Source organism: Symsagittifera roscoffensis, chromosome 2 (genome assembly GCF_963678635.1).
Source record: "Symsagittifera roscoffensis chromosome 2, txSymRosc1.1, whole genome shotgun sequence".
In the NCBI taxonomy this organism is placed as follows: domain Eukaryota; kingdom Metazoa; phylum Xenacoelomorpha; order Acoela; family Convolutidae; genus Symsagittifera; species Symsagittifera roscoffensis.
In genome coordinates this window covers 23,616,804-23,642,783 of record NC_087063.1, presented here as the reverse complement: position 1 = coordinate 23,642,783, position 25,980 = coordinate 23,616,804, and the positions used below count along the sequence as shown (strand labels likewise).

Sequence of the window (25,980 nt, the reverse complement as noted above, 5' to 3'; positions counted from 1 at the left end):
ACTTTTAATCCAGCTCAATTTCACTCTACAAACAATTTAGACTTTATTTCGATAATTTCGACAAAAACATAATCTCTAAAAAATGGCAACTTCCCCTGCCAAGGCCGCCAAAATGCCGGCAGCAGCCAAACCAGCGCACCCACCTCTCAAATCTATGATCAAAAATGCCATCAAAGAGCTGAAAGACAAGAAAGGATCAAGCAAATCTGCGATCGTCAAATACATCTCGGCAAATTACAAGGTGTCGGCCGACAAAGTGCAAAACCAGACGAAACTGGCTGTGAGACGAATTGCAGCGAAGAAGAAAATTGTCCACGCTTCGAGCAAATCCATTGGAGCCAGCGGTAGCTTCGATGAAAGAGGCATAGGGGCTTTGGAAGTAACTGCAAACGTTGATGGAGAGATGGATTGCACAGATTATGAGCTTTCAGTTTTCGGCTTTTTACTTGAATAAAGAAGTTGATACAAGAGTGAAGATGGAAGCTGATATAAGTTTTAGATCTAGCGGCCATATGCTCTCATCAAATTTTAAGCGAACTCAAATAATCAGCAAATACATATTGATCGATAAAGTCAAATTTCATTGGGTCATCAAGATTAGAGTCCATCAATAGCTTATAAATTTTCCACTCTTTTTGTTTGAACCACTTCAATTTTTGCGGTCCAGATCAGTGACGCAGTCCATAACAATCCTTATCGTTGAAGCAATTTTTGCATCAGGGAAAACGTCATTGGTCACTTCAACCAAGACTGCAGTCATTCAGTCATAGAACTAAGCAGTTTGTCATCTAGTTAATTGATATATCATTTCAATTCAGTCTTTCGTTAGACCTGTCATTATATTTAGAATTTTTTGGGTGAACAAACAAATTCACGCTAATGCAACAACTTCCAGCTGGGCATTTTAGTAGCTGCATCAATGATTTGCGATTGGTGTGTAATGAAAAAATAGTCTGATTGCCCGGAAACGCCATCTTTAGCGACAGACAAGTAAGGAAAACAGACAAAAAGGCAGCATGGAACATCAAAAAGCTCCAAACACACAAAGATTCTTCCGTAATCAGCAGGAAAAAAAAACAGCTAACGTTCATCCCCAGACGTCTGCACAGGGAGTCAATGGTCTTTTTGAACATGCTCGGAAAGTAAAAACAAAACCAGATCGTCATTATCATTGAGCCTTTTTGAGTCCCAATGCAAAGTTTGTTTCGTCAGCGAGCTCCAGGGTAATGTGAGACATGAAATATCAGGTGATCTGAACCTTCTGATCATGGGTTCCTTAATTTTGTTTTAAATAAAAGTCAATAGCTCATGCCGTCATCTGATGAACAAAAATCAATGCGCGCTAAATCTGGCGAGCAAAGCGCTGCGCACTTGTCTGGATCGCACCGCCTGAACAACTTCTTGGTTGGTACATTCATCCCATTCTTAGCTTGCCTGTCTCAAACGCAGGATTGGTAGTCAAAAGTATAATCATTGCCAGCTCAAATGGGAGACAGCGCTTCGTCAACTTCAGGTTTGTTGATTGAAGTGCGGGTCTGCACAAAACATTATATTGATTTGACTAACATATTGATTTGGTTCACTCAGCTAGACTAGAAATCTTTAGGCGACGCGAGAAAATGATTCCATAAAAAAAACGTTGCATAACTTATCGGTTTTTGTATTTGATTTGATTTGGAACTCGATTGCACGATAAAAATAAGGCATTTGCTGAAGAGCTTCCAGCACCAAAGTGAAATTTACTCTGACTCGCTTGCTTTCGTTCTTTAGCATGCTGAAAAAAGACTTCACGGTATTTAATTACTACTTTTTATTGTGATTTTTTCTTTAAAAAAAATTTTAACTGGGTTCATTGTGTTTAGATTTTAGAAGGAGTTAGCTGCAATCTTCTGAGTGATCTTACCCAAATTAGTCAAAATTTAGGTCCTTCCCGACACAAAAATGAGTTGGCTTGATCAGAAAAAAAACTAGAACAAACATTCAATTTGGTTCCAGCTACATCAATAACCAAAAAGGCCATTGGTTTGTCATCCACAGTGTGCTGCTAAATTTCTCGAAGTTTTTTAGAAGCCACTAATTTTGGCGTTCGTTGCTGGATAAAAAATGGGAAAATGGGAAATATTGCCGGAAAAAAGCAAACTACTAAACATTTATGATAGTCGCAGGAAATAATGAGCAGAAGCTTTTCGGTGAATCGAGCCGATGACTACTAAAGTTTTAAGCTGCGCTAAACTCACTAAATGAAATTTTGTTTAAAAAGTCAAAAACAGGCTGTGTGATGTTAGTTTTTTGAACAAAAAAAAACAAGAGATTTTCTAGAAGCCATCAATCTTGGCGTTCTTTGCTGGATGAAACATGGGATATGTTGCCAGCAAAAAAACGAACATGAGCTGGACAATGGATCATTTCGCTCATGTAAAACCAGCACAGGGAGTTGTGGGCAAGATTTTTTCTGTGATTCAAACCGTTGACTTCGAAAAATTTATGAACGTCACAAGACAATATGAGCAGAAACTTTTCGGTGAATCGAGCCGGTGACTAATGAAAACTTAAGCTGTGCTGAACTCACCGATTGAAATTTTGAGACAAATTTTAATTACAGGCTGTCTGTTCCATGCTCAGCTCCGGAGTTTCGTCTTCATCGCTTTTGCCCTTAAAATTGACAAATGCTGGGACAACAGCATGCCTGGTAATGCTAACTATCGCCTTGCGTTCTCTGACTCTACATCCCTTTTGCGGCTGACAGTCCAATTTTGGAACAAAGATCTCTCGCCTCGTACTTCCATGTTCCGTGCTCTATTTAAAAGACATTGTTACCCGGGGGACATTGTATTCTCCAGAATTTTCCCTTTAAATTTTCCATCATGGGTTTTTTCAACTTCACGATTAACAGGAAATGCCGACGTCCATGGAGAATTTGGTTATAGTGATGCCGAATTAAAGGAATTTATGTAGCAAAAATTTGGCTAGTAATATTGAAGTAAAGCGTGAATTTGAAAAAAGGAGTGTGTCGAATGAACGTTATGGAGATGGGTATACTAGCCCATATGCCGGTGGCATCGATACTTGCGAATAAAAACTGAGTAGCGCCTGCATCGGAGAAACGATTGATTGCGAGGGTGCTCCAAAGGAGGTTACCGATGACAACAGTGCGTATAAGGTTGCTGTCCCCGCTGAGGCGAGTGATGACAGAGGCACATGGGTGTTGGAAGGCACTGCAAACGTTGATGGAGAGCTGGAAAGCGCAGAAAATGAGCTTTCAGTTTTCGATATTTTACTTGAGCAAAGAAGTTGTTACTAAAATGAAGATGAAAACTGAAGTGCACTCAAATACAGTTTTAATTCGATCATCAAACTTAGAGTCTATCAAGGGCTTGGAAATCTTCCAATTTTTTGTTTGAAGCACTTCAATATTTGCGGTCCATACCAGTGAAGCAGTACATAAAAATTTTTATCAGTGAAGCAAGTCTCGCATCAGCGAGTAGGCCATTAGACAATTAAACCAAGACTAAAGTCATTCCGACATAAAATGAACTATTTGGAAATCGATTGCACGATGAAACATGCTTTTGCTGAATTACTTCTAATAAAAAGTGAAATACGCTCGGAAGACTTGCTCTTGTTGCGAAGCTAGCTAAAAATGATTTCATGGTTTTTTGTTTTTCCTAGCTTGCCTGTCTCAAACGCAGGATTGGTAGTCAAAAGTATAATCATTGCCAGCTCAAATGGGAGACAGCGCTTCGTCAACTTCAGGTTTGTTGATTGAAGTGCGGGTCTGCACAAAACATTATATTGATTTGACTAACATATTGATTTGGTTCACTCAGCTAGACCAAAAATCTTTAGGCGACGCGAGAAAATGATTCCATAAAAAAAACGTTGCATAACTTATCGGTTTTTGTATTTGATTTGATTTGGAACTCGATTGCACGATAAAAATAAGGCATTTGCTGAAGAGCTTCCAGCACCAAAGTGAAATTTACTCTGACTCGCTTGCTTTCGTTCTTTAGCATGCTGAAAAAAGACTTCACGGTATTTAATTACTACTTTTTATTGTGATTTTTTCTTTAAAAAAAATTTTAACTGGGTTCATTGTGTTTAGATTTTAGAAGGAGTTAGCTGCAATCTTCTGAGTGATCTTACCCAAATTAGTCAAAATTTAGGTCCTTCCCGACACAAAAATGAGTTGGCTTGATCAGAAAAAAAACTAGAACAAACATTCAATTTGGTTCCAGCAACATCAATAACCAAAAAGGCCATTGGTTTGTCATCCACAGTGTGCTGCTAAATTTCTCGAAGTTTTTTAGAAGCCACTAATTTTGGCGTTCGTTGCTGGATAAAAAATGGGAAAATGGGAAATATTGCCGGAAAAAAGCAAACTACTAAACATTTATGATAGTCGCAGGAAATAATGAGCAGAAGCTTTTCGGTGAATCGAGCCGATGACTACTAAAGTTTTAAGCTGCGCTAAACTCACTAAATGAAATTTTGTTTAAAAAGTCAAAAACAGGCTGTGTGATGTTAGTTTTTTGAACAAAAAAAACAAGAGATTTTCTAGAAGCCATCAATCTTGGCGTTCTTTGCTGGATGAAACATGGGATATGTTGCCAGCAAAAAAACGAACATGAGCTGGACAATGGATCATTTCGCTCATGTAAAACCAGCACAGGGAGTTGTGGGCAAGATTTTTTCTGTGATTCAAACCGTTGACTTCGAAAAATTTATGAACGTCACAAGACAATATGAGCAGAAACTTTTCGGTGAATCGAGCCGGTGACTAATGAAAACTTAAGCTGTGCTGAACTCACCGATTGAAATTTTGAGACAAATTTTAATTACAGGCTGTCTGTTCCATGCTCAGCTCCGGAGTTTCGTCTTCATCGCTTTTGCCCTTAAAATTGACAAATGCTGGGACAACAGCATGCCTGGTAATGCTAACTATCGCCTTGCGTTCTCTGACTCTACATCCCTTTTGCGGCTGACAGTCCAATTTTGGAACAAAGATCTCTCGCCTCGTACTTCCATGTTCCGTGCTCTATTTAAAAGATATTGTTACCCGGGGGACATTGTATTCTCCAGAATTTTCTCTTTAAATTTTCCATCATGGGTTTTTTCAACTTCACGATTAACAGGAAATGCCGACGTCCATGGAGAATTTGGTTATAGTGATGCCGAATTAAAGGAATTTATGTAGCAAAAATTTGGCTAGTAATATTGAAGTAAAGCGTGAATTTGAAAAAAGGAGTGTGTCGAATGAACGTTATGGAGATGGGTATACTAGCCCATATGCCGGTGGCATCGATACTTGCGAATAAAAACTGAGTAGCGCCTGCATCGGAGAAACGATTGATTGCGAGGGTGCTCCAAAGGAGGTTACCGATGACAACAGTGCGTATAAGGTTGCTGTCCCCGCTGAGGCGAGTGATGACAGAGGCACATGGGTGTTGGAAGGCACTGCAAACGTTGATGGAGAGCTGGAAAGCGCAGAAAATGAGCTTTCAGTTTTCGATATTTTACTTGAGCAAAGAAGTTGTTACTAAAATGAAGATGAAAACTGAAGTGCACTCAAATACAGTTTTAATTCGATCATCAAACTTAGAGTCTATCAAGGGCTTGGAAATCTTCCATTTTTTTGTTTGAAGCACTTCAATATTTGCGGTCCATACCAGTGAAGCAGTACATAAAAATTTTTATCAGTGAAGCAAGTCTCGCATCAGCGAGTAGGCCATTAGACAATTAAACCAAGACTAAAGTCATTCCGACATAAAATGAACTATTTGGAAATCGATTGCACGATGAAACATGCTTTTGCTGAATTACTTCTAATAAAAAGTGAAATACGCTCGGAAGACTTGCTCTTGTTGCGAAGCTAGCTAAAAATGATTTCATGGTTTTTTGTTTTTCCTTTCAACTGTGATTTTTTTTCAAAGACAATTTCATTTCATTCCTTCTGTTTGGATTAAAAATTGAAATTAGCTGCAATCTTCAGAGTGAGATAACCCAAATTAGCCAATTTTTAGGTCTTTTTGGCCAAAAAGATGCGTTGGCTTGACCAGAAAAAAAACTAGATCAAACGCTCATTTTGGTTCCAGCTATTACAGTAACCAGAAAAGCTATTGGTTTGTCGCCCATAGTGTGATGTTAGTTTTTTGAACAGAAAAAACAAGAGATTTTCTAGAAGCCATTAATCTTGGCGTTCTTTGCTGGATGAAACATGGGATATGTTGCCAGAAAAAAAACGAACATGAGCTAGACAATGGATCACTTCGCTCATGTAAAACCAGCACAGGGAGTTTTGGGCAAGATTTTTTCTGTGATTCAAACCGTTGACTTCGAAAAATTTATGAACGTCACACGACAATATGAGCAGAAACTTTTCGGTGAATCGAGCCGGTGACTAATAAAAACTCAAGCTGTGCTGAACTCACCGATTGAAATTTTGAGACAAATTTTAATTACAGGCTGTCTGTTCTATGCTCAGCTCCGATGCTTCGTCTTCATCATTTTAGACCCAAAAATGACACATTCTTGGACAACAACATGCACCATAATGCTAACTATCGCCTGCATTGCCTGACTCTACATCATTTTTGCGGCTGACAGTCTATTTGTGGAACAAAGATCTCCCGACTCGTGCTTTTAGGTTCCGTGCTGTCTTTAGGCGATATTGTTGCCCTGAGGTACAATGTGTTCTCCAGATGTTTCTCCTTGTACTTTTCGGCATGCATTTTTTCAACTTCACGATAATTAGGAAATGGCCCGTTTTGGATGTGGTGGTGCCGAAATGTACCAATCTATGTAGCAAAGATTTGGCTGGTAAAGTTGAGGTACGGCCTGAATTTGAATTAGGGAGGGTGCCGAATGAACCTCTCATAGAGGGCTATACAAGCCCAAATGTCGGTGGCGTCGGTATTCACGAATAAGTACTGAGTAGCCCTGCATCGGAGAAACGAATGGTTGCAGGGTGCTCCAAAAGGAATTACTGATGTCGACAGTGCATATAATATTGCTGTATCTGCTGAGCCATGTGATGACAGAGGCACAGGGGTTTTGGAAGTAACTGCAAACGTAGATGGAGAGATGGATTGTACAGAGTATGAGCTTTCAGTTTTCGTCATTTTACTTGAGTAAAGAAGTTGATACAAGAGTGAAGATGGAAGCTGATTTAAGTTTTAGATCTAGCGGCCATATGCTCGCATCAAAATTTAAGCGCACTCAAATACTCAGCAAACACAACTTGATCGATAAAGCCAAATTTCATTGGATCATCATTGGATCATCAAGAGTCCATCAATAGCTTATAAATTTTCCACTCTTTTTGTTTGAACAACTTCAATTTTTGCGGTCCAGATCAGTGACGCAGTCCATAAAAATCCTTATCGTTGAAGCAATTTTTGCATCAGGGAAAACGTCATTGGTCAATTCAACCAAGACTGCAGTCATTCAGTCATAGAACTAAGCAGTTTGTCATCTAGTTAATTGATATATCATTTCAATTCAGTCTTTCGTTAGACCTGTCATTATATTTAGAACTTTTTGGGTGAACAAACAAATTCACGCTAATGCAACAACTTCCAGCTGGGAATTTTAGTAGCTGCATCAATGATTTGCGATTGGTGTGTAATGAATAAATAGTCTGATTGCCCGGAAGCGCCATCTTTAGCGACAGACAAGTAAGAAAAACTGACAAAAAAGGCAGCATGGAACATCAAAAAGCTCCAAACACACAAAGATTCTTCCGTAATCAGCAGGAAAAAAAGAGCAGCACACGGGAGTCAATGGTCTTTTTGAACATGCTCGGAAAGTAAAAACAAAACCAGATCGTCATTATCATTGAGCCTTTTTGAGTCCCAATGCAAATTTCGTTTCGTCAGCGAGCTCCAGGGTACTGTGGGACATGAAACATCAAATGATCTGAACTTTCTGAGCTTGGAAAGATTAGGATAGCTAGGACTAGCTAGGATCTTGCTAGCTGAAGAAAACTTCCGCATCTACTATTTGGAATTCGATTGCACGATGAAACATGCTTTTGCTGAATGACTTCTAATAAAAACGTGAAATACGCTGGGAGGACTTGCTGTTGTTTTGAGCTTGTTCAAAAAGATTTCATGGTTTTTTCTTTTACCTTTCAATTGTGATTTTTCTCACAGAAAGTTTCACTTGATTCCTTGTGTTTGGATTTTAGAATGAAATTAGCTGCAATCTTGCGAGTAATATTGCCCAAATTAGCCAATTTTTAGGTCTTTTCGGCAAGAAAGATGCGTTGTCTGGATCAGAAAAAACTAGAGCCCACATTCAATTTGGTTCCAGCAATACTAGTAACCAGAAATGTCATTGGTTTGTCATCCACAGGAGGCTGTTAGTTTTTTGAACAGAAAAACCTCGAGACTTTTCAGAAGCCATTAATCTTTCGTTTTTTGCAGGATGAAAAGTGGGATGCCAGCAAAAAAGCGAAAGTGAGCTGGACACTCGGATCATTTCGCTCATGCGCAACGTGCACAGAGAAATCCTCAAAAGCACAATAAATGCATGCGAGATGGATAATCTTCTTTAGCATGGCCGAGTTTACTCAGTGACATCAACAAATAGACTTGGCAAGCTCTGTCTAATTTCAATCTATTTACCTTGTTTCTTGTGCTTTCCAATTAGCCGTATTGTTTTTATTTTATAGAGAGTTCTTTTTAAATTTATGCCAGCCTGTAAACTTTTTTTGGATGTGACAAAAGAAACTGCTTGATTTAAGAACTCAATATCAGCAATTTCGAATGTTTCAACCGGTACAATTTTGTTGCATTATTTGCACATACGATTCAAACTCAAACTATCAGTTCAAATCTGAACACTGACCTAATGTTGTTGTTCCGACTTTCGATACGAAAGTAACGGAATATTTGTGCTCGGGGTGGGTTTTTTTTTCTTCAGACAAATTTCGACTTTTTAGCTAGCCGTTTTTGAAAAAAATTTTTTACATCATTCGAAAGGTATTGTTGTCTTGAGCTCAAATATGAAAAGATATTTTACCTGTGATCTTTTTTGTAAAGTTACGGGGGTTTAAAGATTGCCATTTTGGCCAATTTGGGACAATTAAAGTGCGATATATTTCGCGCTGTTAACGCGTAAGCGGAGACTTAATCCGTCTTAGAAATCGTTCCAAATTGGTTAAAAGAAGCTTATTTGCCATAATTGGTTTGTTAAAAGGAGCGAAATCTATCTTTTTGTACCTTATATGGCGTGTGGGGGGATGATTTTCATAAAAAAGTTTCACATTTTAGAAAAAAAAAAATTCTTTTAATTTATTTCATTGATTTTTTTAAATGTTAGTACTGCTCCATAAACCTTAAAAGGTAGTCGGAACATTCAGGGCTTCGCCCTGATACGAGCAGTCTTGTTGCAGTATTAGGACCATCAAAATGATTCAAACGGTTTTGGTTTGTTCTTATCTCTTCTAATTTGACAAAGCTGCGATGAAAGCTATATTGAATGAAGTTATTTTAATTTTTAAAAAGAAACGAGAATGCTCATATCAGGGCGAAGCCCTGAATGTTCCGACTGCCTTTTAAGGTTTATGGAGCGGCAGTAATAACATAAAAAATTTAAAGAAATAAAATGAAATGAAAATTTTTTTTCTCTAAAATTTGAAATTTTTTTTATGAAAATCATCCCTCCGCACGCCATATAAAGTACAAAAAGATAGATTTCGTTCCTTGTAACCTATCAATTATGGCACATAAGCTTCGTTCAACCAATTTGGAACGATTTATAAGACGGATTAAATCTCCGCTTACGCGTTCATAGCGCGAATTATATCGCGCGTTAATTGTCCCAAATTGGTCAAAATGGCAATCTTTAAACTCTCATAACTTTACGAAAAACGATCACAGGTGAAATATCTTTTCAAATTTAAGCTCAAGACAACAATACCTTTTGAATGATAAAAAAAATTCCGTCAAAAATGGCTAGTTAAAAAGTCGAAATTTGTCTGAAGAAAAAAAAACCCACCCGAGCACAAATATTCCGTTTTTTTTTTCGTATCGAAAGTCGGAACAATGAACTGATTAACTAACTTGCTTAGATTTTTCAGTTCGCAGGAATTAAGAAAGAACATTTGGGATTAATTGGCAGCAATTGAGATCAAACGTTTAGTAAAAAATTTGCAGTAATTGAGATTGAACTCGCTGGTGTTCTGTTTTAATGACACTACTACATATATTACTGGAATCCGCAAACACAATGCGAGTACCGCGTACAAAATAAGAATTCCGTTTACAGTTTCGGAGTCGGCAAAAGCACACCTTCACTTTCCACATGCTTTTTGTTTGTTTCTAGATTCCACAAACTGTCCCGATATCCGCAAATGCTGTTTCGGATTCAGCAATTACGCCTGTTTTTGGAGCAATTTTGAGCGGTACAGTGTATTAGCTATTTGTTTTTGGAATCCAAAACAGCAAAGAAAATCAAAGAAAAGCAGCAATTTTGCGGATTCTGCGGCAAATCTGATTCTTAAAATCTTAAGATCAGTCTTCAGCCAGCAACCGATCTGCCTCGGCGGCTCTTTTTCCTTCCCCCCCCCCCCACCTCACATAAGCGTCAATTTTACGGTGTAACGAGGGGTTTTACAAGGTTAATTATGAAGACCAAAAATATTTGTCATGGCCTAATTAGCTCGCATGCCAATTTTTGTAACATTCGGATAAAGTGAACAAAACTTCACTAGTAAAATTTTGCAGGTGGGGGGGGGGGGGAAGGAAAAAGAGCCGCCTCGGTGGATATGGGACTCAGTAATGCTGTCAGTTCTGTAAACTAATTCACAGAACCACCAATCTCGGCAAAAAGGAAAAAAACATGAGTTCTTAACTTTTTTCTAGAGTATTAAATGATGAGCCGCACCCCCCAAACAGCTCAACATCCTAAAACACATCAAAAACCCTGACAACTTTCTGTTACAAAAGACCCTATCTTGTAATAATCTTAGAGCTTATAAATTTGTAAGATTATTATAAGAAAAGCTCAAGGATAGCGACTTTCGGTCAATTCCTATGATGGTTTTACTGAACATTTGATGAAAGTTTTGACTAATGCACAAGAAAATGGGTCACATAGATTGTTAGTAGCTAGGATGTCTTAAAGGAAAACCATTTAGTTTTGGGAATTTTCAGAAAAGTTAGTATTATGAAAAAATGGCAGATTTCGGAGGCTGTAAATATTTGAAACAGTAAATATTTGAAAAATTTATGAGGTCAACGCGTGATTTGGGTCAGGCATTCTTCAGTTTTTTTCTTGATGAAGTCTGCACATCAGCGAGAAATTGAGATAAAAAATTCAAAAAAATTTGTTCTGGTCCATTCTATCCAATTTCTTGGTCAAAAAAATATCGGCCTAAATCATAAAAATCGTGTGTACCTTTTTCACAGTCATCTTTTTAGGGAAAAAACTTACCTCACCGGAGTTTCAGGAAATTCAGCTGCATATATATTAACTTTGAACCTAATCAGACCCCGCTAAAGGTCAAATTATGACTGAAACAGCCCAAAAGATAATTATTTTGATGTTCATTTCGTTTGAAGGCTATTTTGTCCACTGTCTCCATATCGAAAGCCACTAATATTTACTTCGTCGTATAGAATTTATTTTAATCTAAATCGTCCATTTTTCAGACATTGAAAATCTAATGTCAAAGTTGGTAAATTTGAACTTCTGTTTTCAAAAACTGTAAATATTTTGATTATTTTGTGTTTCTTTTAAATGCCGTTGTGAATTTTCGTTCCGGTTGAGCTCTAATGTATATATACTGAGCAATTTTGTTCACTTTTAATCCAGCTCAATTTCACTCTACAAACAATTTAGACTTTATTTCGTTAATTTCGACAAATACATAACCTCTACAAAATGACTGCTACTCCTAAGAAGGCAACTACCCCTGCCAAGGCCGCCAAAAAGCCGGCAGCAGCCAAACCAGCGCACCCACCTTTCAAGTCTATGATCAAAAAGGCAATCAAAGAGCTGAAAGACCAGAAAGGATCGAGCAAATCTGCGATCGTCAAATACATCTCGGCAAATTACAAGGTGTCGGCCGACAAAGTGCAAAACCAGACGAGACTGGCTCTGAGACGAATGGCAGCGAAGAAGGAAATCGTCCACGCTTCGAGCAAATCCATTGGAGCCAGCGGTAGTTTCAAACTTCCAGCAAAAGAACCAGTGGCCAAAAAGCCAACCAAGAAGACATCGCCCAAAAAGAAGGCAGTCAAGAAGCCAGCAGCCAAGAAAGCTTCGCCTGCTAAGAAGACTGCAGCTCCCAAGAAGGCAAAGTCGCCCGCAAAGCCTAAAGCAGCTAAAAAACCAGTCGCTGCGAAAAAGCCAGCAGCCAAAAAATCCACCCCGAAAAAAGCAGCCCCAGCCAAGAAGGCTAAATAAACTGAAACAAATATTTTATTTTAGTTCATATAAATTCAATTCTAGAGTTTTTCAGCTCATTTTGCAGTAGTTTTGATTTCTGATAATTTGCTGTGATTTATTTTGTTTTAATTATTTGCACTAAATTTTGCAATTATTTTCTCTCGCTCTAATAAAATTTAGCTATCAAAATCTTCATTTCTGAAAAACCATATTCAGGCCACAGAACTTTAGCACCCCTGCGGCCACTTTGAGGCTGCGATGATATTTGAATTAGTTAATGGTCTGCTAAAAGACAAGAACTGTTGATCCCTTCTTTATAACCCATGTTTTTGAGCTAAACAAAAACACTTTGCTCTTGTGTCACCGCATTTGAAAAATTGCGTGAGTGTTAGCATCAGTTCATAATTAAACTTCGAAATCAAATGTGTGACTAATTTTGTAACATTTGAAGACTAAAAATTCACCAAAAATCATGTTTTAGAAACTGTTTCTAAAAACATCCGATCGCTCAAAAAATCCTAATCCAACCGTTCGAAAAATGATGTTTTTCTAACACACACAAGGCTGTATTTGTAGAATCTGATATCCTTATATCCAGTTAACACAACGAGCTTTAACAGAAAGTTTATCATATGAACGCAAAACCCAAGGATACCTTCCAACAGCGGTAACCAGAGTTGGAATCGGGCCTGACTTTGAGAAAACACGAATTTTTAACAAAAAATAAATTGAAATTCAAATGTGAGTATTCAAAGAAAAATCAAAACTTAATAAATCCATTAGCTGGAGCCCAACCTAGCAGTTAGACTTGGCTGACTTTTGCCGCAGAAAGGAGGGCACGCTTGGCTGTCTGTATTTTCCCAGCCCTGCTGAAGTAAAACTCTCTCTAGGCTTTTGTAACTTGAACGGTGAAAGGTGTGAAACCTTTTAAAAGTCAGCATTACGAATCCGCAACATAGCTAGTTTTTCTTATCTTTGCTGTTTTGGGTTCCACAAACAAATAACTAAAACACTGTACCGCTCGAAATCGCTCCAAAAATAGGCCAATTTGCGGAATCCGGAACCGTATTTCAGGAATCCAGAACAGTTTGTGGAATCCGCACACAAGCAACGAGACATGTGTATAGTTGAATTGAGCTGTTGCGGAATCCGCAACTGTAAGCGAAATCCGCAAACTGTTAGTGGAATCCGCAAAGTGTAAGTGGAATCCGCAAACTGTAAGTGGAATCCGCACTTTGTTTGCAGATTCCGTTTACATATATGTATATGTAATAGCTTTCAAAACTATATCTTTTAATTACTACGTTGATCAGCTACCAGTTGAAATGCCAAATGTTCGGTCTCAATTCTTGTCAAACACTCAACTTCCATCTCAATTTCTGACAAACATACGCAACTTTGATCTCATATCAATTCCTGTCAAACATACCCAGCTTCAAGCTCACTTCCTACAAAAGTTAACTTCGATCTTAATTCTTGTCATCAATCTCAATTTCTGTAAACTTATTCATCAGTTCATTTCAAGCCATTCAATAAAAATACAAGTTTTAACTTAGCCAATGTGGAATATTTTCAAAATGCGAAACCAGAACATAGTTTTTTAGGGCAACGTTTTCAGGACTATATATGCGTGTCTTTGAATTTAAAGTTTAAGTCTGCTGTAATTCAAGTTTTGGTACTTTTTATCTAAAATTAGTTTACTCAAATTAAACAAATAGATCATTTACTCCCTGTAAATAAAATGAACTGAATTCACGCTCTCAAATACTGAATCTCAAATTCAAAATCCCAAATACTGAATCTCAACCACTGAATCCCAAATACTGACCTAACTCGGTGATATGTCAATCCAATAATGCACAACCCAATTACTGAATTAACTCAATGAATTTATTCGGTGCTGTGGTTCCAAACTTATGATCCCAAAAGCTGCTTGCAAATACTTAAGTGTGACATCCATCGATTTAGTTGACCAATGTTTTGAGATTTCCTTGTGGATTCCGCTGGCAATGGTTAAGTCCTTATTTTAAATTCCGCTAGTGCATATGCAAGTTCAGTAATTTCATATGCAAATTTCTGAATTCCTTCACAGTTTGCGGATTCCACTTATATTTTGTGTAACGATTCCACTTACATTAGCGGAATCCAGAACAACTAGCTATGTTTGCTTGTTGCGGAATCCTCAAAAAATTAAATTTGCCGATAAAATTGATGTTACAAGTATATGTACGCGGAATCAACATAAATCTTCTAAATGGAATTCACTTATATTTTGGAACATGTTTAAATATTTGTCTCTGGAATCCAGGAACATACAGACACAATCTTGTACGCCTATCCAGTGCACAAATTGGCCTCGTAATGAGGCCCAGGCGCGTTCCGGTTGCTGGTCCTAAAAATGACGACCAAGCCAGTCCAGTCCCGTAAAAAGCCCGGGTCCAGTTCCAATTCTGACAATAACCAGATGCTGTGTGAAAGCTGCACAATTTACTGACTTCAGAAATGAAAGTTAAACTTGAAAGAGAAAGATAGAATTTGTTAAATTTTCGAGATTTTTGAAAAGAACGGAAAAAACAATCAGTGTTTGTTTCATCGCCAACAAGTTTTTAGTAGATAAATGAGGCTACTAAAAGCGCTTATATCCGAAAATTAAATATATCAAACTGTTTCCAGCATTAGTCTACATTCACTAAATTCATTTTTCAAAATAGTGATTTTAAAAGAACCCAGTTTGGCAGACCGACATTAGACAAACTAGCACAACGCTCTATGCATCAAAAAAAAATTTAGAAATGGGAGGTTTTCCCTACAAAAAAACCTAGAAAAAAAATTACAGAAACAAAGCCGAGCTCTGCAAACTTTTGTGAAACCAAAACATCGCATTTTAGACTATCTGACTGAAAACTTTAATGAAATTGTCTAAAAAATAAACCAATCAAAAACTTTAACGCTTGACTCGATTAAAGTTAAAATAGAGAAAAACACACGGAAAAATACAAACGCCAATGTTAAATTTGCGTTCAGCCAAAACTTATTTAAAGGAAACTAATCCACCAATATTTTAGGCTGATACTTGTTTGGATGATACCGAGTTGACACAAAATGCTCATCATACAATTCCATACTATGGAAAAAATGCTTATCATACGATTCAATACAATTCCACAGAATGAAAAAAATCGTATGAAAACCACATGATAATCATTTTTTATACAATAGAATTGTATGATAGGCATTTTCCTATAGAATCCATGCATGGAATTGTATGATAATCATTTTTTTTGCATGAAACTGTATGATACGCATTTTTTTCTATGGATGTCAACCCGGGATATTAAAACTATTTTAATCAAAAGTTTCATCAAAAAAGTTTTAAAAATTGTTTTTACTCCCAGCACATAAAAACATTTAATTAAATTTGCGCCTACATACACCACGTAAGAAGACAATAAGTCGATACAAAATAATAATCAGAAACCAATGAAGCTAAATACAGCTTTTAAACAAGAAAAACGAAAAAACGCACACGTACAAAATCATCGGAGAAGAAAAACTGAAGTTCCATGATTCTATAAAAATAGATTTCAAGTAAACGCTGCTTAGAACAAAAAAAAACACTTCGGTTGAAAGTAAAAAATGAGCAACAAACAACAGCCCAAAAATGAAAGTTTTTATTGAAAAATCATTCCCATTAATATAAAAAATCGGCTCCTTGTAATAGATTGTCTAGGAACTGGTTGCAATACCCATTTTAATCATGAGGATAACAATAATCTCGGCCAAACAGTTCAATGCAGCTGATTTTCCAATTATTTTACCAAAAAAAAACAGCGATGACAAAATTAAACTACTTAATATGGATAGCTTCCACTTGCCATAAAATAAGTCATAGCTTCCGCAATCTTCGGTTTTTCTTTTTAAATATCAACTGCCAGTTAATAAAATTTGGTGAGTTGTAAACGTACACCATAAAAGTCATTGAATTAGAGAAACCTTTACAGTACCAACCAACTAGTTCAAAAAATATTTAAATCAGTAGAATGAGCTGAACTTCTGACTAGTTTTGAAGTGTTGTTGAAAAATATGGTTGAGTCTCCAATAATTATTTTACCAAACAAAGCCGGAGATGACAAAATTTATTATTACCTAATATGGATAGCTTAAGCTCACCAAAATGTAGGTCATAGCTTCCGCAATCTTCAGTTTTTCTTTAAAATAATCTACAGCCAGTTAATACATGTCATTGAAAGATAAAAATCCACTATAAAAGTCAATGAATTTTAAAAAAATCATTAACATACCAGCAAGTTTCGTTCATAAAGATATTTAAAGAAATCAGTAAAAATACGCTGATTGTTACGTATGCTCTTAACTTGGGCTGATTTCACATTACCAAAACAATTAGAACGATAAAACATTGAAACTATTTATTGCACGTTTTTTCGTTTAGTAATTGCGAGTTGGCTAAACAGTTAAAAATAAGCGATCTTGGGAAAACTGATTGCAGAAAAACAATCAAACTATTAAAAAAACCAGGACAGAGAAGGTAAGATAAAAACGGCTTTTCACTTCAGTTTTACCAAATGAATCATCCATATCACCTGCAAATGATTTTTTGACTATTGATATTAAATTGATTATTCAAGTGGTTTCGAAGTATCTGGAAAAGTTATGGATTATTTATACAACGCCATATTTATGGATTATTTGTCAAAAACACCATATTTTAAACTGCAAAGGCAGTGGTACTTTGTAAAGACTGCGAAACTAACACAGAGGCTGAGCGGATTTTCAACACTTTCAATATCGTTTGACCATCGGCCACATAACCGGCAATGCTTGGTTAGACGCCCATTTAACCGATAACAAAATTGCCATCAAAAACCTAATAAGCAAAAAAAACCAAGTTTAAAACTCAAAAACGTCCCTTTTTTTGCAACCCATCCCGCCATTAACGTATAAAAGCATTTTTTGATCAATCAAAAATACTGTATATAAGATAAGATGATAATCAAAAAATCAAACGATCGAAAATAAGGATCAGAAAATCAAACAATAACTGAGAACAATAAATTTGTCAAAAAAAATTGAATAGAACCATTTCAGCAAGGGAGCTTGCCACAACACGCACTTTCGAAAATAAAATACCAGATTTAGGAAGTTGGTTTTCGAGAAAAGTCAAACATTTCAAACAACGTTCCAAAAATTGAGGTTTTGACTTCTTTGAGGCCCATAATTTTTCATGTAAAACATTTTGGGCGTAACCGCACATGCAGAGGAAATTCCCACAACCAGTCTTTTCGAGTGCACCAAAATCTAAGATTTAGGAGGGTAATTTTTCGAGAAAATGACACAAAACAATGTAAAAATGTTGGTCAAATACTTCTTCCGCAGCGTTTTTGAAGGCCGTAGATAGTAAGATATGATAAAAAGAGCTTAGATGAGTACACAAGCAAACTGGGTAGTGGGCGTTCTTTCTTTTGGTACCACTTTTCGAAAATTTGTCAAAAAAATTATTGAGTCTCAGTCTCAAATTATTGATTCCAGTCTCAAAAAAATTGAGTAGGAAAACCGGTCTCATACAATTTCATTATACTGTTCTTTTCAGCCCGGAATTATTCAAAATAATTTCATCCTCTAAAAGCAAATTAAACACAGAAGCGAAGCGTATCTTCGCATCACTTGCGATACAACACAAACATAAAAAACATGAGAAAACGAAAGAAATGATATCAGTGAAAAAAAAACATGAAAGAAGCTCATTCTAGACAAAGATTCGAGACATTTGAATAATAAATTAGCCATTGAACAAAACTTACGAAGAAGAACTAAAACGGACAATCTTTGATCAGACTCAACTTGAGGCGAAAAAAATTTAATAAGAGCAACTACATTGAAATTTGCTTACAGTACAGGAAAACGCGTGGTTGAGCAACAAATCTGATCATATTAAAGCAGACACCGGTTGGGCCAAAAAAATATATATTAAAAAAATTGACTTGCACTTGCACTTGCAATTATAATGAACATTGCTTACAGCATAAGAAAAAACCATGATGTGGCAACTGAGCTGAAAAATTTTGAGCAGAAAAACAAAAATCCGACGAGTAAATATTTACAGGAAACGAAATTTCGACTGCACACATACTGAAAACATTTAAGGCCCGACCGGGACTCGAACCGTTGAGATTATAGTGCAAAGACAACGGCGTTAACCCTAGGCCAAGTGGAAAGAAACCAGGTAACAAAAGTAAAGACGAGTAACAAAAACGAGTAAGTTTTGTGAGAAAAATTGTTAGCCTGACAAAAGTATAGTTCTCGGTTACAAGATACTTGCTCTCGCAAGTTTAATTTTTTTTTTAAAAAAATAGAAAAGAAAAGGACAAAAGAGAAAAATTGTAGAAGCAAGTCTCGTTTTTCTTTCTTTATTTTGGATATCTTTATTTTAATCATTGTCGTAACATTCTGTGCTCCTTGCTTAGCAAGCATCCAAAAAGTTTTGATGAATGGCGTTGATGCCATAGCTACTTCTGAATGAAACTTGACCGTTATGCTGTGCGTGGTTTAACTCTCGAAGTAAATAAAAGCTATATAACTGCACTGAGTCGCTTTTTTCATCTACGTATTTGATATAAATTGGACTTTAATGAATCATGGTGTTCCACAAGTATCCGTATTGGTTCCTTTTCTCTTTCTCGTTCACATTCTTGGTTTACGTTCTGATTGTAGAAGTTGAAAAACTTTTCGTTTTGAGATGACTAAGAAGCGTGAATAAAACTTCTTGGGCTATGTCTTAAGTAATTAATTGGATGAGCTTGTTTCCTTTCACATTGAAAAACGACAAACGAAAAATTAAGGAATAGTCTTAAACGAAATCAACAGTAGTGAGTTTAATTGGTTTCGAAACAAAGCATGCGAACAGCGTGAGGCTGTACAACGTAGAACAAATAATCATTAGCAAAAAAAGGAGTTTTTATTATTACATTAATCAAAACTTACATAAACTATCAAAACACAGGTGTCATTTATATTTAAAAAATCTCGTGATCCGTTGTGCTCCAAACAAAAAAAATGTCATGAAAATCTTTGAGCAATGAAGTTCTGAAATTCTAATTTTTTACGATAGTTTTCTGTTCTGCGGAAACAGAAAAAGATTAAAACCTATTTAGGCCGTACAGAAAATTCAAGCCAAAAAACTTATGCAACGTCAGAAATTATTTCAATCCAAAATAATGTGCAGGTTATAGAGAAACGAATCAAAAATATTATCACTTAAAACAAAATCTGCTTACTGAAGAAGAAAAATCGTTAATATGGCAACTAGGCCGAAAAAAAAACGTCGGTAGACAACGGTAGGCCGATAGTTTTTTTGAAATTGACCATTTTCAGTTTTTTATTTCAATAAAATTGGATCTCGCCGGATTTGAACCCGAGCGTTAGCCGTCTTTGGAGCAGTCACTACTTGTGGAACAAGTGTTCTGGAGAGCTAAAAAACTTGATTTCTCTATCAAATCAGATGAATCAAGTTATTTTGTTGTTAACCCGAACAAAGTCTTTGTTCCGATTTTCTAACGTTTGCTAATTTCACGCGTAATTATTCTGAAGTTTAAACAAACCAACCATCAAGTAGTCCGTTTTACTATACTGTTGCTCAAAGGAAAACAGCCTGAATCAAATTTGAAAATTCAAAAGCGAAAGTTAAAATTTTCAAAAACGTCGAAAGATTGAATTTGAGGAACGGAAGGATTGAACACAAAATCTCAAGTGTACCTGAATAAAATTTGCATGTTACGAACTAAGAGAGGTGTTGATTTAACTCTTGAAAACAAGCAACCTAAAATGATTGAATTTTTCCAACCAAGTCCAAACCTCAGAAGGTCTTCATCTGCTGTCTCTTTCAGCAGAGACCTTCAGTTATTTTAATGCCTTAAATGTTTTCAACGATGTGGCTCATACCGTTCCTATTGGTTTGACTCAAAATTTTAGAAAGCTACAATAATGATAAAAGAATTAGATGAGCTTATCTTCAAAAACAAAAAAATACTAGAACTGAAGGTTTACAAACTGAATGAGTGTTGCGCTTTCAAAGGAACCTGCTACCAAAATTTTAGACTGAAATTAACCAACCATTATTAAGTACAGTAGAGAAATCTTATTGACACCTTAAAAATTTTGGTTTTGGGCTCCAGTTTACATGTAGTAAACTGATGCCTTTCTTGATCTTGTTCAGTGGTTACCATTGCAATGTCCCAGTTGGATGTCCTTTGTATTCTAGAAATTATTTTTGTTTGTTTTTCAAAATCTTTCAGTTAACATAACATTAGGATTAAAGTCGTGAAAATAAATTCTTGTGGCTGGCATGAGACATTTGATTCTCTTGGATCTCAATTCACTTTCTATGATAACTGACTGACTGTTGAATTTTGATAACTGAACCGGTTTGAATGCACCTTTGAGTACATTAAGCGTCGGTGAAAATAACTCAACAGGCGACGATGATGATGTTGACTATTTGTTTTTTTAACTAGTTAAATACGTCAACTACCCTGAATGACAGTAAGAGAGCATGGCTCCTCAGCACTGCAGATGTAGGGAGGGTACTTTGTCTCGTGCTTTCAGTGCAGAGGGCTTCTCCCTCTACGAGAGACTGGACCTGGAAAAAGACAACTGCACTCAGAAGGACATTGTCGAGCAGTACCAGAGGTAGAATTGCGGGGGCTTCTTTCATGGCGCGAGGAACAAACGCGCGAAAAGTTTCAAACAATTAACGTCCTTTAAACAGCCCAAACTGACTCATTGTCTAGCTTAATTCTTTCAACTTTTTGAGTTTTAAAATAAGATTGTCAAACAAATTTTTTTGACATTCTTTCATTCTAGAATGTCAGATTTCCTTGTAAACATAGAGAAATAGACTAAGAGGGTTAAAGTTAAAAACATAGCCATCAGACAGTTGCAAAAATGCTAATAAACACAAGAAAATGACTGACTTGTTTTTTAAAATTTCAACAATTTATGATTGAAACAACTAAGATTATAAAAAAAATTTGAGTAAACTGGATCCAAAAATAACTATTTTATCCCGTTGGAGAATCTAAAGGTTAAAACTAACTTTCGAAACTCGAAGTTGTTCAAGTATTTTTTTCGCGCCATTTCCACATTCGTAGTTGAAGAGCGCAATTTTCCTGGTTTTAACTGACTTTTAATTGAATTTATGTATCAACCGCAAAAGTTCAAACTTGGCGTGAGCAGCTTTTTAAAAAAAAAATCATCATGGCTTGGTGTCCTTACAAGTTTATTGTCACAAAAAATCCACATTTGTTAAAAATGAATTCAGTTTCCAAGGGTTAGCATGACCCATGCATTCCCTAATTTACCTACACATCACATCACGTAAGCTCATTTGTTAAACTCTCCCAAGGAGAAGGCACCTTTTGTATAGAATCGATTTATTTTTCTCAAGTTTTTGTAATCAAATCAAATCATAACTTGCAATAATTTAACGCATGATGTTCCGGACATTGCTTTGTCTGTGAACAGAATCATAAATGTAAAATAAAAAAACTTGCTTGAATACAATATTATGCATTATCGACAAACTTAATTGAACGCAATAATTTGCACCAATACAGGAGTAAGTTAAAATACTTAGACAGTTTCTGTGCCAGTAGCAATAGCGAGTAGCTGTGAAAGGTTCTAACTACAGTTCTATACGCGCAGCAATCGACAAAAATACCAAGAAAAACACAAAAAACTTCTTTGATCTTTTTTGGTAATCGATAAGAGGTGGCTCAGTTTGATGATTATCTGCTACAATGAATTGAAAAATGGCAAAAGCAGTGTTAAAAAACAGCAACAATAGGAAGCAAGCTCACCCTCTCGCTCATTGTTCATTCACTCGCCCGTTTTTTGGACATGCAAGTTAGTCTGAAAAACGGGAAATTCGGTCACATATGCGACTTTTGTAGAATCCGAATCACAGTTGCCCTCCTTCTAGTTGCTGTCCTCGAGGTAATCAAAATCGGGAAAGAGCGAAAACACACCCTACGCGATAGTTCCTTACCACCCCTTGGGGATGGCGGAAAAAAAAATTGCTTAAATCAGAGCCATGCTGTGGAATCCAAATCGACAAAAAATGAACAGATAGTCCGGCAAGCGAATTTTTTTGAATCGATAGACCGATCATCAAGCTTTGTTGTACAATACAAACAGCTCCCGATCGGAATCGAAAACAGTGCTTTTGGCGTCCCCAACATATGCGTTACCTTTGATCAAAGGTGGCAAAATTAGCTGCTTGAGCGAGATATACTCATATATTAAAATGATGAGTAGAGAAGCGTCCAAGATTCCTGTGAGCAACTTTTCTAACGTGGAAAAAGTTTTAAATACGTCTATGTTAAGTATGCTACGGGTAAAAAATCTTTCACATACCTTCACTAAGAAAGTGGGCTATCTGATCATGTAAAGCATACGTACGTAAATAACAATCAAATTAGCGCACTGAAATAATGAATGAAGGCTTTTCTTACCAAGTGTCTTATACTTAGTATCTAATGCCAGAAAGAAGAATGGTCAAAAAATTGTTTTTTTTAACCAATCATAATTAAGCGTTTGAAGTTCTGCAAGAAAAATGCTAAGAAAAATTGGTCAGACTAGGACAGTTTTTATTGGTTTCAAATATATGGACAAAAAGTTTTTCAGAGTCGCCGTATTTTTTAGATTGACAGATGAGAACCACCCGGACAAACATCCCGATGACGAAGAACGGAAGGTCAAGTTCTTTCAGGTCAGTAGAGATCAGAGTTTACAGCGAAACTCATTCAGATTTTTCTAAAGCTTCTTGGCTGTACGATAGACATGACATATGGCATTGCAATCATTATACAAAAAAGTTCAGAAATTGATATTTTAGAATGTCTTATGAATGCGTTTTTTTTACTTTTGTGGTTTTTAAATATTGTTTAAGAACGAATAAGTTATACAGCCCATAGTTACAAAAATTATGCATGTAAATAGTGATAAATTAAATACCCCGAGCCCGACAGACACTGCTTCATTTAGTTTTCATTAGGTGTCCGAAGCATACGCAGTTCTCAGCGACCCTGAAAAGAAAAAAGTATATGACAATTTTGGCAGTTTGGGCTTACACGTTGGTCGACAGGTGGGATACAACAAAGTGGAAAGGTATCTCACAAAGAGGTAATCTATCTGCTTTATTGCTCATCAGGGGCGCATCTAGGATTCTTGCAAAATAATAACAAAGGGGGAAGACCCTTTAGGCAGTCAGTGGGCTGAATCCCTCAGGCGGGGGAGAGGAGAGGGAAGACTTACGCCCGCCCCTTCCCTCTAAAACGCTCCTGTTAGTTATGCTGATTCAACCAAACACACATTGTTCCTCTTGTTCCTGGTTTCAAAATCAACAAAAGTTTCAGCGCATGAACTTTAATTTTGAATTGAACGCAATAATTGCGTCAATTAGTTACTTCAAACATCCATTATAACCAATTTTATTTGAAAGGGGATCCAATTTTTAGGAGCAGAAAAAGTAACCTTTGAATATTTAGGTGGGGAGGGTACAATTTCATGGCAGTGATTATAATTATACTGAGTGGCTGCTGTTTCTGCTGCTGCTGCTACTTCTGTTACTGTTTCTGCTGTGGATTGTGTCTGCCCGAAACAGACACGAAAACTGCCAGGGGTACGAAAGAGGGCAGAGTTGAGTCACAAAACCCATACGATAAACACATGCACGCGAGGTGAAAAGAACAGGCTTTCGATTTTAAGAAAATTAACCCTCGCTCGCCTTCTTCTGAAATTACATTGAAAAAACGGAAAAATCGCTAAAATGTTGCCTTGAAGTTTTTCTGAAAAAAAAAGATGGGGCAGGACTTTTTGATTGGTGAGGGGGTCGAATCCTTGAGTGGGGGTGGCATTTGTTTCGGAGTACAGGTTTTTATTCTGTACTGCTTGCTTTTAACACTTGAAGGAACAGGATACCAGCCGTTTATTATTTTTTTCATTAATTGTCTTTGTCCAACTTACAGGCGAAAACCACTGAACGACAGAGTGATCACCCATCAGCCACCGAGCGACAATAACAGACACAAAGAAGAGAAAAACCCCACTTCCACCACTTTTCAAAAGGAGTCCGAAGACTTGGATTCTTCAAATGATCAAACAATATAAGCAAAACCATTATTGTTGAAAACGCAGAGGCGAAGAGGAGCAAAAGATATATGTATTAATATGTATATATGTGTATCAGTATATATACGACTATCAGAAAAAGCTGTTAAATACTCCATATTTTTCTAACTAACTTTTTCCAGTGAAACTGATCAACGACACTTTTACCAACACACATCTATTTCGAATGCTAAATTTAAAATTTGAACCAAAAATTAGAAAAGTCGATTTAAAAAAATGCCCTAAAAACGATAAACTAAGAGACGCATCTCGACTCAAGGGTGTATTTATGATAATAAAGTGCAAAAAAAAGCAGTGTGTTTAAACATGTTTTAAAGGTTCCATGACAATACACCCCGTTCCAATCTACCCTATACCATTAGACCCTATACTATCCAATCCTATGCCGTTCTACCTTACATTATTCTACTCTGTAGTTGAAGCAATGGAAACTGACACCATCTAGGAAAAAGAGGTTTTCCGAACAAATCAAAGAGCCATTCAATTAGATCAAAAATATATGCCGCATGCAAAGAAAACATCAAGGCAACGTTAGATTTGCGGGTTCAAAATAGAAATGAGTTCAAAAAATGAACGAACAAAAAATTAATCTGATTCTATCTTAACAATGCGTTGCGGCTTTTTTTAAACGACATCTGCAAAAGTCATCTGCGATAAAGTCATTTTAATTTAGTGGATGATGCATGTGCTGTAATATCCAAAGTTCAAAATATCAACTCACAGCAAAGTCAAATGTTTTAACAGCAAAAATACTCTGGGTTGATTGATTGAACAAAAAAAGAACATAGATGCCCCCGAGTGACAGGCCAAGGCGGTACTGGAGGAAGGACGAGGAAGAAGGAAAAATGTTTCGATAGACCTCCAAAAAATATCAGCCTTCTAGCACGCCAGGAACCTTTTCAAATGATGGAACAATATAAGCAAAACGATATATATTGCAAACACAGAGGCGAAGAAGAGCAAGAGATATATCTATTAATATGTATATGTGTGGTATCAGTATATAAATGTATAAATTTGTATTCCAAAATAGAAAATGACCATCAGAAAAAGCTGTTAAACACTCCAATTTTTGAAACTAACTTTTCTAGAGAAACTGATCAAAGACACATTTACCAACACACAACTAGTTCAAAATCCTAAATTGAAAATTTGAACCAAAAGTTTTTTCAGCTTTAGTTTAGTGTATTAAGTAATAGTAGCTCGGTTCCATTCACCTGTAAAACCTCTACCTGCCACCTTCGATTAGTATACATAAACAAAATGACTATCGACAGTTACCTGTTGAATTTTTAAGAATTTAAAAGGAAGTTTCTCTCGATAAAATTTTTAGTTTCTGCTTTAGGCACCAGCGGATTTAGGATGTGGGGGTCCCCTTTCATA

The 25,980-nt window shown here is 36.4% G+C and overlaps 3 protein-coding genes across 3 annotated transcripts in view; all 3 read left to right on the top strand.

The window, feature by feature from the left end:
- Positions 1-25,980, top strand: part of LOC134839384 (apoptosis-resistant E3 ubiquitin protein ligase 1-like) — a 381,686-nt gene that overhangs the window by 186,626 nt on the left and 169,080 nt on the right. The window lies entirely within an intron of this gene.
- LOC134839752 (histone H1-III-like) lies at positions 83-12,588 on the top strand. Its single transcript, XM_063855375.1, has 2 exons — positions 83-379; positions 11,875-12,588. The coding sequence occupies exons 1-2, from the start codon at positions 83-85 to the stop codon at positions 12,409-12,411; spliced, it is 834 nt and encodes a 277-aa protein (XP_063711445.1). The 3' UTR covers positions 12,412-12,588.
- LOC134839751 (dnaJ homolog subfamily C member 5-like) lies at positions 20,960-24,576 on the top strand. The gene is made up of 5 exons (XM_063855374.1): positions 20,960-21,096; positions 23,110-23,176; positions 23,462-23,574; positions 23,955-24,146; positions 24,435-24,576. Exons 1-5 carry the CDS (start codon positions 20,960-20,962, stop codon positions 24,574-24,576), a joined length of 651 nt encoding a protein of 216 aa, XP_063711444.1.